This window comes from Centruroides vittatus, unplaced genomic scaffold, assembly GCF_030686945.1.
Source record: "Centruroides vittatus isolate TY-2023 unplaced genomic scaffold, ASM3068694v2 scaffold_435, whole genome shotgun sequence".
Classification (NCBI taxonomy): domain Eukaryota; kingdom Metazoa; phylum Arthropoda; class Arachnida; order Scorpiones; family Buthidae; genus Centruroides; species Centruroides vittatus.
Window position 1 is genome coordinate 282,900 of NW_027122708.1, and position 12,770 is coordinate 295,669.

At 30.7% G+C, this 12,770-nt stretch overlaps 1 protein-coding gene across 1 annotated transcript in view; it reads right to left on the bottom strand.

Annotated features, from left to right (window-relative positions):
- Positions 1-796: 796 nt before the first annotated feature.
- The window catches only part of LOC136989031 (collagen alpha-2(IV) chain-like), a 126,350-nt gene continuing 114,376 nt past the window's right edge, over positions 797-12,770 (bottom strand). Inside the window, exons 35-39 of the mRNA XM_067287074.1 lie at positions 8,416-8,652; positions 6,833-7,045; positions 2,094-2,299; positions 1,928-2,014; positions 797-1,842 (exon numbers count right to left, since the gene is read on the bottom strand). Coding sequence (XP_067143175.1) covers positions 1,546-1,842; positions 1,928-2,014; positions 2,094-2,299; positions 6,833-7,045; positions 8,416-8,652 — 1,040 coding nt within the window. The 3' untranslated portion in view covers positions 797-1,545. The remainder of the gene's footprint in view (positions 1,843-1,927; positions 2,015-2,093; positions 2,300-6,832; positions 7,046-8,415; positions 8,653-12,770) is intronic.

Below are 12,770 nucleotides of genomic sequence, written 5' to 3' on the forward strand. Positions count from 1 at the left end.
GTTCGTGTATTTCATAATTTATACAGTTTATGCATTTTATTATGCTTACTTAAAAACTCCTCGTATGTTTCGTTTTCCAATTATAGTATCTATCATTCATGAAGTGATAAAGGTTTAACCCATTTAGGGTCAGAAACGAACATGTCATTTCTACATATTCCACTATCAGTAATAATTTATTTGGCATTATCATTGCTGTAAATTTTGATACTTTTATTAATATTCATACTTTACCATATATATTTATTTCTATTAAATAATTAAAAAATGTAGATATACACTGAAATAATATTCTCACTCCATATTGTAGTTATTTGTTTTTTCTGGTACCCAAATTGCTATTAGGATTAACAAACTTGGCACTTAGAGAACACCATTGTTGCTTGAGTTGCAGAATCAGCTTGTGTCACTTTATCACATTCCCTTTTGTGTGCTGTTTCCTTGCTGATCCTGTTCCAGCTGTACATCTAATCATATTAAAAACAAGTTACAATATTCACATTTGTGACATCTATCAACTGGTCATCTAAATTGAATATGGGAGAGTTTATTTACAAATTTACCATAATTAAATTAATATGACGTAAACAATCCTAAATTCTGTATTCCAAATGTCTAAATTCTAAATTTTTATATTATCAAAAATGGCTTATAATTTTATAGATCACTGTATTTGCAAGATCAAAACTAAATCAAATATATTTTTGCAAGAAAATTTATCATGTAAGCTTTGTTAATTATTTTTCTGATTTTTTTGATATTCTATATTAAATTTCGAAGAAAGCATATTGCATCATAATTTTAAAATAGTTTTTATTGCTTAAATTAATTGAAGATCCAATTTTACAACTTTAAATTATTTTAGTATTTGTTTCATCATATGAAACAGATGTTATCAAAATTCAGTGTTATCTGTTCACAACTGGCAGTGACAGAGCTAAGTACCGTATTTAAATAATAATATTGAAGTTTAAATGCTTTACATACACTGAAATGCAATGAATAAAGCTAATTATTACATTCATTATTGCAACCAAATTTACTTTTCCTTATAAGAAAAAAATAGCATTATTTATTTAACTTAACATAGAAATTTATGAGCACATGGAAACCAACAACACATACATGCATATGTATATACAAAATAGTGCTAAAATTTGAAGCGTTTAAAATGAAATGCCATATTTTTGAACAGAGTTAACAAAGTAATCAACACCATAAAAATGAGTAACAATAATTTTTAACTGCTCACAGTTATGCTTTACAAAAAAAAGGTATAAAAATTTAGAACTAATTTAGAAATATGAAATCTGTTTACAAAATCTAAACAGAAAATATTTCCAGTATAACCGTTAATTTAAAAAAAATCATTATTTATATTAATTTGTTTTAAAAGTATTGATACTTATTCAAATGCAGATAAATATATATTTGCACTAATTATGCAAACATATATTTATCCGTATTCTAAACTTCAGATATATATTTCAGCAAAACTTCTATAACTTCATGAATTTTCTTGAATGAATCTTCTTAAAAATTAGACTAGTTCACTCGGGGAGGAAAATTAATAGTGGGTATATAAGATGTATACTGTCTCATACACACTTGACATCTTGATATACGATTGTGGATATTACCAGCTTTAAGTGTATCTGGTTCAGGTTTCTTGAACTGGTTTCGATTTTCAATAGTTGCTAACCAGAAACTAGTTGCTGTGTGATAATATTGGCAACGTCCATGTCCATGACATTCTATAAATGGTGTAGTGTTAAATTCTTCTAAACAAGAACCAGGTGATGATAAAGATTGTCCACTTCCCTCTGATCCCGAATCAGTATTCTTGTTGATTAAGAAGAAGAAAAAAATTAGAAAGTTACTATCATTTATTAAATATAAAATTGAAACACTAGGATAATATATTTACCATGATAAAACTGTAGCCAATCCAAATACCATTCCATCCTTCTGGACAATCTGGAATATCCATAGTTTGACTGTGAACTGCAATCACCTAAAAAATATATATAAAATATTTAAGAACTAAGAAGTTTGGTAGAACTGATATAATGTAATAGCTTCAAGTTGATTACCTTAGTTGGAGCTTCACAAACTACACAACGACTGATATATTTTCGTATCTTTATTCCAGTAATTGGTTTCATATCCATTGGCATTGGTTCAGAAGTGCTTAACCAATAACTAAAATCATTTCTTGATGCAGAATTACATACATTATTTAAGTTACAGAATAAAAATGGCATTGTACTGAAACGTTGAAGACAACTTCCAGCTCGACCTATAGTAAAACAGGAAATTGAATTATTATAGTGAAAAAATTATGTTTTATGAAATTTAAACAATAAAAATATTAAACTTTTAGAACTCTTAGATTAAATGCAGTTTCTTTATGCATGTGTGCATTTATTTATTTATTTTATTCTAAAAATTAATGAATTTAAAAATGTTGAAAGCAGACTAGCCATTTGTTGCACATAGACAGGATTATTACCAGGGAATATGGTAGTATTTGTGTGTATCTATTCAGAAGTATCACAAATACAGTAGGGTCCCGTACGGCGCGGGGAATTAGTTACGCATTATAGGAAATCGCGTTATCGAAACCTGCATTATCACACAATTTATGAAAGTTTAAACCTTGGCCTGTAAGTTGAAGAAAAAACATATACCTCTGATAGACAAAATTTGAGGGTTGTTGCTTGCTTTATTTGCGTGTTGTACGGGACTCTACTGTATATTTGATAGTTGGATGGCCAAGCAGTTGGAAGGCCAAGCTTACTGTTCTGGGATTCCAGGATTGAATCTGAATAGATCAAAAAGAATCCCAGGAATTTTTTGGCTGATAGTCCATCCAGATATGTCAGGCCCCTTCCCACACCACCCAACCATCTCACTGTGGGCTTGGCCAAACCAATAAAGAATTTGCTAAAAAAAAAAAAAAAAAAAAAAAAAAGGTTTTAGTATCCACAGGGTGGAAAGAGTTAAAATAAAGAATTGAAAATGATATAAAATTAGGATTTTTATTTTTATTGTATATATCATATCAGAAACAACAACATTTATTAATTTTTAGTTCTTATCTGAAACTATTGAAGTTATTATATTAATAAAATTGAAAAATATTTGTAAGTTAATTTTTGTAATTTTAAATGAAATACCTCAAACTTTTGTATGCAATTTTATAAGGTTGGTCTAGAGATAAAATTTATCACATCTTAAATATACTTTACAAAATTAAAGTATGTAACTTCATTGTAAGTTAAGGTACAAATTCATTTTAGAATTTTAATCATTAAAATATTAAGAGTTAATTATAAAATAAAAAACTCATGTATGTTAATTAACATAATAACAAGTTTAAATTTATTGATATTTTTCACACTTTAGTAAAGTAAATATTTAAAGTACTTGTATTTATGTGCATTTAAATGTTTCTTTGATAAAGAACAGATAAAAAAAAAAAAAAAAAAAATTTGTTTAAAAGAGTGTAGAAAGAATCTCTCAAACAAATTTGTTCTATTCACCTGAAGAAGAAAATTTTATTTATTCAAAGTTCTTGTGAATTTTTTAAATTTTCTGTCATATATTTCTATTTGCTAGTAAAGGCAGTATTATTCCTTGTGGTTATTTTTATTGAAATATTAATGTGTATATTCTTATTCATATTGTATTCTTTCTCATTCTATAAAAAGTTTATTCCTTATTTAATAAATAAAAAGTAATAAAATTTTTCTGAAAAAATAAATTTTCAAAGACCCACATGATGTAGTTAGCAACTTATGACAGCAAACTCAAACTCAAAAAATTTACTGTAATCAAATTTATGTGGCAAATTTGAAAAATGAGAATTTTATAACATTACAAACATTATTTTTTATCAAATTTCATTGCATTTCTTCACATAAGAAGTATACTATTCATGTGCATAAATAAGATTTATACTATTGTGTTGATTACATATATTTAATATTTTTTATTTATTAATAAAAAATTAAAAATTGATCATAAAAGTTATAATTTTGTACCATTTCAATTTTTTATAGTAATTATATAATAAAAATATATAATAACTTTTAAGAAAAGTCTCAGTTAATCAAATTTTTTAATTGTTCTAATTATTTGGAAATAAATTAATTTTGAAATTATTTTGTATTTATTATAGATATCAAATATATATTTTTAAACATTCAAAACACCTTTAAGTCTATTGTAACAAATATTTCTATATATTCGAAATAATTTCAAGTATTCACGTAATATTTCTACACTAAAGAACTTAGTATCTGAATTTTCAATTACATTAACTTCAATTATTGCTTCTTGATATTTTCATCAAATACTCCGACTTATACGGAATATTTGCTATTTGGGAAAAGTATTTCAAATATAAATTTTAATTGAATTAATAAATGCATCTTTAACAGCAAGTGAAATTAAAGGAATGCTAACATTTGTGACCTAGTTAATGTTCCTTTAATTTCACCCACTGTTAAAGATACTGTATATTGATAATTCAAAAAATTAACTACATTGGCTAGTTCATTCTTGTAAATGCCAGTATTTGGTATTTGTATTTGAAATACTTTTTTTAGTATTTTATTTTGACAGTCTTGATACTAGATTCCTGTTTCTATACAGAGACAAGTCTCAATAGATATAATGTAAGTTATAACTTTACAGATAAACATGTTTGATTTATTATTTTATTTTTACTGATCAATTTTTATAATTTACATACTTTAATAACAAATTTTTAATTGTTTTAAATTAATTCTCGTTGTGTGATAATTATAAAATTAAAATAACAAACAAATATTTTTCAATTATTATACAAATATACACATCAAACAAAACCCGATATTAAGCAAATATACATCCACAACTGCTGCAAATGATCAAGCTAAATTTGGACATAATGATTATAAATTAGAAATGAATTTGGCACTAGAGGCGTTAGACACCATCTCGTATTAAAATTAATAATTATAATATTTAATTAATTAATTTAGATTAAACTGGAAGAAAAGAATCGGTCCGAAGCAGGACTCGAACCCGCAACTCCCGCCTACCGAGTGGACACATTGCCAGTTACGCTACCCGGACCTTTGGTCCGATCTCCTCTTCCAATATATACTGGTATAAGTTAACACATAACCATTGACAGTTATTACGGGGTGATGGCCGACTGAGTGCCTTGAGTGGATGTTTCTGGCCGAGGGTGCAATTGCGTCCCCAGTCAGCACCATAATAATGGTCGATGGTTATGTGTTAAACTTATATATATTGGAAGAGGAGATCGGACCAAAGGTCCGGGTAGCGTAACTGGCAATGTGTCCACACGGTAGGCGGGAGTTGCGGGTTCGAGTCCTGCTTCGGGCCGATTCTTTTCTTCCAGTTTAATCTAAATTAATTAATTAAATATTATAATTATTAATTTTAATACGAGATGGTGTCTAACACCTCTAGTGCCAAATTCATTTCTAATTTATAATCATTATATCTAAATTTAGCCCAATCATTTGCAGCAGTTGTGGATGAATATTTTCTATTATTATAAAATAATTTTATGTAATAAGTTTATTTAAATGAATTTAATCACTCAATCAAATTTATTTTCAAGACAATCTGTATATAAAACATGAAATTTTGTTTTAAAATATATATACATAAAGAAAAAGTGTGTTAAATATTTGAAGTTTATTATGTTCTTTAATATTCTTATTCAATATATTTAATATATATTTGTCAATTGAATTGTTACTGACATTCAAAACACAACAAATACAATGTTTATTTACATTGTATTTGTTTTTAAACACATACTGTATATATTCATCCAATAAATCTTTAATTTTTTATTACCTTAAACTTTGAACTTTAAAAATTTCCAAAAATTTACTTTTTTTTAAAAAAAATTAACTTAGGACAGTTCTTTTCTGTAAGAATTGCAAATGAATAAATCCTAAATATCAAATAATTTTGAACCTCTTGATATTCTATTTAATATTTACAAATGGAATTTAATAGACAATTATTTCTGTTTGGGAAATTTATTTAATCTTTTGGACAAACAAGTATTTTTTTTATATATTTTATATATTTACTAAACATGTTGTAATGATTAACCACTGCTGTATAACATTAAATATTTACTTTTATCATTTTATAAGATTAATTAGGATTTAGTCAATTAAAAGCATGATGATACTCATCTTAATACTTCTAAATGTACAATTATTTTTAATTTTCGAATCTTTTTTTATAAAATTGAATAGAATTTTTCAGTTTTAATTCAATGTTATGAAAAGTTAGAAATCAGTGTGTTATTGAGGGATAGATTAACTACATTTTTAATTGTCATTGTCACAATATGATGTTGAATTTTTATTTTTAATAAAAGCTACCAATAAAAATAATCTAATTTATATAAATTTTTTTTATTATTCTATAAAGATTATTATATTCTAAGTTTGATAAGTTTGAAGAAAATACACAAACTAGAGTAGTCAATTAAAATGTAAAAATGATCAGTTTCAGATGTTTGTAAAAACATTTGAAACTAGTCAAAGAGATATAAAATATAATTTTATTAATGATAATAATGCTTTATATCTCTCATAATTTTTTTCTTAAATAATTATTAATCAATGAATAAATACATTAGAATTAGTCAAATGCAAATCTAATGAAATGTAATGTATATGTAAAATGAATGAAATGTAGTGCAATTATAATGCAATGTAATATTGTGAAATATATATTATTATCAAGCATTTTCAGATTAAAATTTTGAATTTCTTAAAAGAATTACCAAGATCTTGTCCAAATGCTCTTTCATTTCCTTGAAGATACAAGAGAGAATATCCAGTCCATAATTGAGATGATCCTCCTGGACATTTTGGTATCTCTGTTGTTTGGCTATGGAAAGAAAAAACATTGCCTCTTGATGATGCCAACTGTCCAGGCCTTCCCTTAGGGCCAGGTTCTCCAGCTAATCCAAATTCTCCTGCTTGACCTTCCAAACCTAAATTTAAAAATTTTAAGTAGCTTTATTTTAAAATAAGCTTCAAAAGGAAAAAAAAAATAATAATAATAAGATGCACAAAGGAAAAGAAATTGAGCATGATATATATAATCAACAAAATAATTTATTTCCTGTATTATCATCCATCTTGGAATTCGGTAACCAATGGTACCAACAATTTGAATTTCTGTTTTCCACAAAAAGGACATTCTACATTTTTAGAAAATGGAATCAATATGTATATAGAATTTCTCTGTTTTCTGCTTTCTTTTTAATCGTGATTTTTCCACAAGTGAGAACTATGCTTAATAACATTTAAAGTATGGGTTAATGCAAAAAATAAATGGGTGAGAACTATCGATGAGGCATAAGTTATGTCATATACATACATTTTATTGGTATGTCTTTTATGATATCAGAAAAAATTGTGATGGCTAAAGCATATGCTTGTGGTACACAAAGAACTTTTCATGTTTTCTAATGTTGTTATTAGTAATTTTGAACACAAGAAAAGCAGTAGCTAAACATTGCAATAGTAAAGGCTGTGAAATAAGTTTACTATTAAGTAAAAGTTGTAAAATATGAAAATAATATGTATAAACTCCAACTATATAAACACACAAAAATAATAAAAACTAACAGTAACAAGATTAATGATAATAACAGACAGGAAATAAATCATATATGGTATGACTTTTAAACATAAAAGATTAATTCTATTTTATTGTTATGTATTCCATAGTCATGTAATTCTTTTCTGTGAACATGTGGATCACATGTGGTTGTTAGCTAACATCAGATGTTTTGTGATAATCAATTGGAAACAAGCAGTAAAACTAGATGTAGAAACTTTAAACACATGTTGCAGCTTTATTGTATTCAAAATGCTGATTAAATTAATTTTGTAATAATTGTACTATTAACATATATTGTAATGTTGGCAATTATCACCATAGACTCTGGTTTTTGTATGTCATCCAATTTATAAGGGCCAGTAAGGCCGAAATGCATTTTGGATAAGTTAATTAAATAGGCTGGATGTGTAATAAGTCTGTTCATTAGTTATAAGTAACTAAGTAGTTTTTGTAATTAAACAATACAGGCAAGAAACTTTTTAATAATAAAGGAAAAGCTGTTTAAGTATCCCATAATAAATTTCAAATTTAAAAATGGATAGGTAATCTCTATTATTTCATAACCCCACACCTGGTCTCAAATTGACTTTTTTTTATGGATATCAGATTATCAGTATGAAGATACAGCAATATAGATAGCAGATTTCTATAAATACAAAACAAAATATGAAATATTTAAAATTTATTTATTGTTTTATTTTCTTTATTATATGAATAAAAATTACATTTATTTACCATTTATTCCAGAATCTCCAGCTTCTCCTTTTCTTCCAGGAAAACCAATTGGTCCATTTGGTCCTTGTGGACCGATAGCACCTTTTATTCCAGGAAATCCATCTTGACCTAGAGTACCAGGTATTCCCATATATCCCTGTGGTCCAGGTGGACCCTGTGGCCCTGGAGCTCCAGGTGGTCCACGAATTTTATATGGTTCACTAATAGCTGCTGGCTCTCCTGCTTCACCCTTATCACCTATAGAATAATTATAATTCAAGTAAATAAAAAAAAAATATATATCACTTAACCCCCTTGTAACAAACTAAGGTTCAAACAACAAAGAATTGAATATTTATTCTAATAAACAGCATGCTGTCTAACTTTTTTCAACTTCCAATTGCATTGTTTATTAGAAAGCACTTACTATCAAAGAGCAAATATTAATGGAATAAATCGGTAACTTTTTTACTTTATTGTTATTTGAGCAACAATGCAACACTCAATACACACACTTTATTTCAACTTATGGGCTGGTTCTGATAGGCATGCAGTACATGCATGCCCACAAGTAGTCAAACTCCTAGGGAAGTCAATGGTGCACTTTAAAAAATAAAATTCAAATATAATTTATTATTTTAATATAGCGGTTGGCAATGAAATAGATTAATGTTTACCTGACAACTCATGATATAGCTGTGCAGATTATGGATATAAGTATTGATGAAGAATACATGTTAGGTGTTTTGCATCAGAAAACTTAAAAGTGCAAGTAACAGGTAATGGGGGATTCATCCATTGAACCAAAGAAAAATTCATCAGTGGGAATTCATAACCACTAAAATTGTTTCTTGTTTTAAATAACAAAAAGCATAAAAGCTTGGAATTTGTAAACTTTTAAAGTTTGCAAGCTCCAAACTTTATTTATGCTAATGTGTTATGATTAAGTTTAAGGTTACACTTAAATAACATAAATACAAGGTTTATGTTTATTCTTAATTTTCATTGTGAATGGGCTTTTATTCCTGTACCATTAATCTTAAAGTAATACTTACATCATTGTTTTAATTGTTATGCACATTAAATTAATTTTTATTTACACATACATATATATTATATTTATATACTAAATAAGAAAAATTTCTTTAAATTAATTTCATTTTAATTTGCAAATTGTGGTCTGAAGACCACGTGTTCTGTTGCCTAACCGGCTCGTAACCAACCCCTTGGGTGGTTTACGGTGTAAACGAGGGACGGGCCCTCATAACGTAAAAGCTTCCTGTTGTAAAAGTTAATGGGAGGAGGGGAGATATGTGGTCCAAAGATCACGTGTTCTATTGCGTGATCCTTGGGTGGGCCGCAGGGAAAAGAAAGGATGGGCCGCGTTTTCGGAAGAAAAACAGAAAGGGGGAGGGAGATCGCGCATGCTCAAGGGAAGAAGAAGGACTTTTTTGGAAGAAAGAATGGAGAGTAGACGTGTAGACGATAGAGTCGCGAGATTGTTTTTTTTTGTGTGTGTTGTTTCTTTTGTTTTAGTGTCTGTTATAGTGAAGGGACAGAGTAGTGATTGGAAGGACTAAAATAAACTTTAAGTTCCTTGCATTGGAGTCATAGAGTGTGTGATTTATTTCATTGAAGTTTCTTTTTGTTTTGTTCCTGCACGGGGAATACTCTAAAGATCGAGTACTTCCCCACATAATTGGCGTCCGCGACAGGATTTGCTCTCAAGACTCCATTTTCACACCAAGTTATAGTAGTTCAGGTTGTGAAAACACGATCAACGAAAATGGAATCCGAAACCCAGGTTAGTTCAGCAGAACAGTCGGCGATGTGTCCACCGTTAATTGCCGGATACCTCGGAATGGTCCCCACATTCACAGGGACACCATCAGACATGATTTCGATTAGAGAATTTTTCTTACAATTTGAAAACGTTGCTAAGCTAGCCGCATGGAGAAAGTCGGATTACCTTACAATAGCCAGTGCTAGGTTAAAAGGGAAACCTCTAACTTTTCTTAATGAGGCCCGGACTATGTATGGAGAAGACTATGATAAAATAAGGGAAAGAATCATTAGAAAATTTCAACAGTGCGTGAAGGACGGCGGAGAGGCTTTAAGACAATATACAGGTATTAGACAACGGAAAGAAGAAGATCTATGGGAGTTCCGTGTTCGCTTATGCGAAGCGGTTGACCAAGTGATCGAGGCTAATCCACATCTTGAACCTAACAAAGGACAACTACTTTTGGATCAATTTATTAGGGGCTTAGATATTCGTTTACGTCGTGAAGTACTGAACCATCAACCCGTATCGTTTGATAAAGCAGCCGAACTGGCGGAGAAGGCTAATGAGATCGAGCAAAGGTTTTTTCGTAAAGAGAGCACATGTTACGTTAATATGGCAGAAACCACCACAAAAACTGAGGAGGATGTCACCAACAATAAGGGGGCAGGTGAACACAAGGAAGGCAATTTGAGAGAAACTGTAGAGAAGCTTGTAAGACAGGTGGAAGAACTTTCGGAGAACATGAGTCAAATGACAACCATTAACAGAAAAGACCAGATTCGAGAAGCAGCAGACTATGTGTGTTACGCTTGTGGTTATCCGGGACATATTGCACGTAACTGCCCGACAAAAACAAAACAACGGTTAAACTAACAAGGGCTTGCAATAGTGGCCAGGATTGCAGGCTCAGCCATGTTTGTAAGCTGGCCCTGAACATAAGACAAAACACTAATGGTTTACCGGTATGCGGAGGAGCAATTGGGACAACGAAGGTCCGATTTCTCATCGATACAGGGTCGGAAAGGTCGTTAATGAATCTTGACACAGTAAAGATGCTACTAGACGGAGATAATTGCGAGATAGTCAACGAAACCCTATCGGTGAAGGGAATAAGTGGACCGTCTGTAACTTGTGAACCCGTAATTTGTATGAAACTCTCATGTGGTGGCAAGATCATAAAACAGAAGTTTGGGAGCGTCAAAGCAAATACGTTTGTTGATTATGACGCCATTCTTGGAATCGACTTCCTGCGAAAGTGCGAAGTGATATGCAAATTGTTATATAAAATCAGCACATGGACACAGGAAGACAAAAGTAACGAGTGTACGCTCACAGTGATGAGTCATGCCACAAGTACAGTTCCAAAGGGAATAAAAGTGGATCATATCCCTCCTCCCCACCAAAGTAAAATGCTTAACTTGATACATACCTTCTCTTCTTGCTTCTCCTCAAAGCATGAATGTCCTATGAAATGAGCCAAGACGCAATTCATCACACTCTGGAAGTAACGACCACTGTTTTTTCCGCCCTGGGGCATGCGACACAGTTGATATTTCCCCCAGGGCGTGGAGAAAGCAAAAACCTCCCTTTTCTCCTTCTTGATGGGGATCTGAAAGTACCCCGAGCTCAAATCAAGGACTGAAAACACCTTACTTCCTCTGAATTGTGTCAGAATATCATCAACCCTCATCATAGGGAAGTCCTGACTAATGGTTACGTCATTTATCCGTCGTAAGTCCAACGTAAATCTAATGTCTCCATCGTCTTTGTTTACAATGTGTATGGGAGAGTTCCAAGGAGAATTACTCTCTTCTATGATTCCAGCCTCCAGGTAGGAGTTTATTTTCTCTTTCAACTTGGGAAGCATAATGTGGGGTATCCTATATTGCAGAGTGTTTATCGGTCTAGACTCAGATAGCTCGATATCGTGGCAAAATTTTAAGGATGGGGATGACCAAACAGTCCACATTGACCGACTCAAGAGGTATGTTGGTCCCGAGAGCAAATTGGCTAATCTTAGAAAAAAGAGAGGCCGTACGCCCCGTAAATTACCAGTCAGAGCTGACGAGATACAAGATAACGAAGAGGAGGAACAAATCGAACGTAGGGCATATAGACAAAGGGAAAACTGTTCTACCAGAAAATGATGAGAATTATAAGGATCAAGGTGAGAGAATACCTCAAACTGAAGATAGTTTGAGTGGCGGGTACAACTTGAGAAGGCGCCAAATCGACTTCCGTGCATTGAGTCATGGAAACTACAATTAGATATTAAACTTTGTAAAGATACAAAATGTAGCATATTCGTGAGCCCAACATTACTTATAGTGTAAAGAAAAAAAAATTTTCTGTTTGTTGTTGTTGTAAAGGTTAATGGGAGGAGGGGAGATATGTGGTCTGAAGACCACGTGTTCTGTTGCCTAACCGGCTCGTAACCAACCCCTTGGGTGGTTTACGGTGTAAACGAGGGACGGGCCCTCATAACGTAAAAGCTTCCTGTTGTAAAAGTTAATGGGAGGAGGGGAGATATGTGGTCCAAAGATCACGTGTTCTATTGCGTGATCCTTGGGTGGGCCGCAGGGAAAAGAAA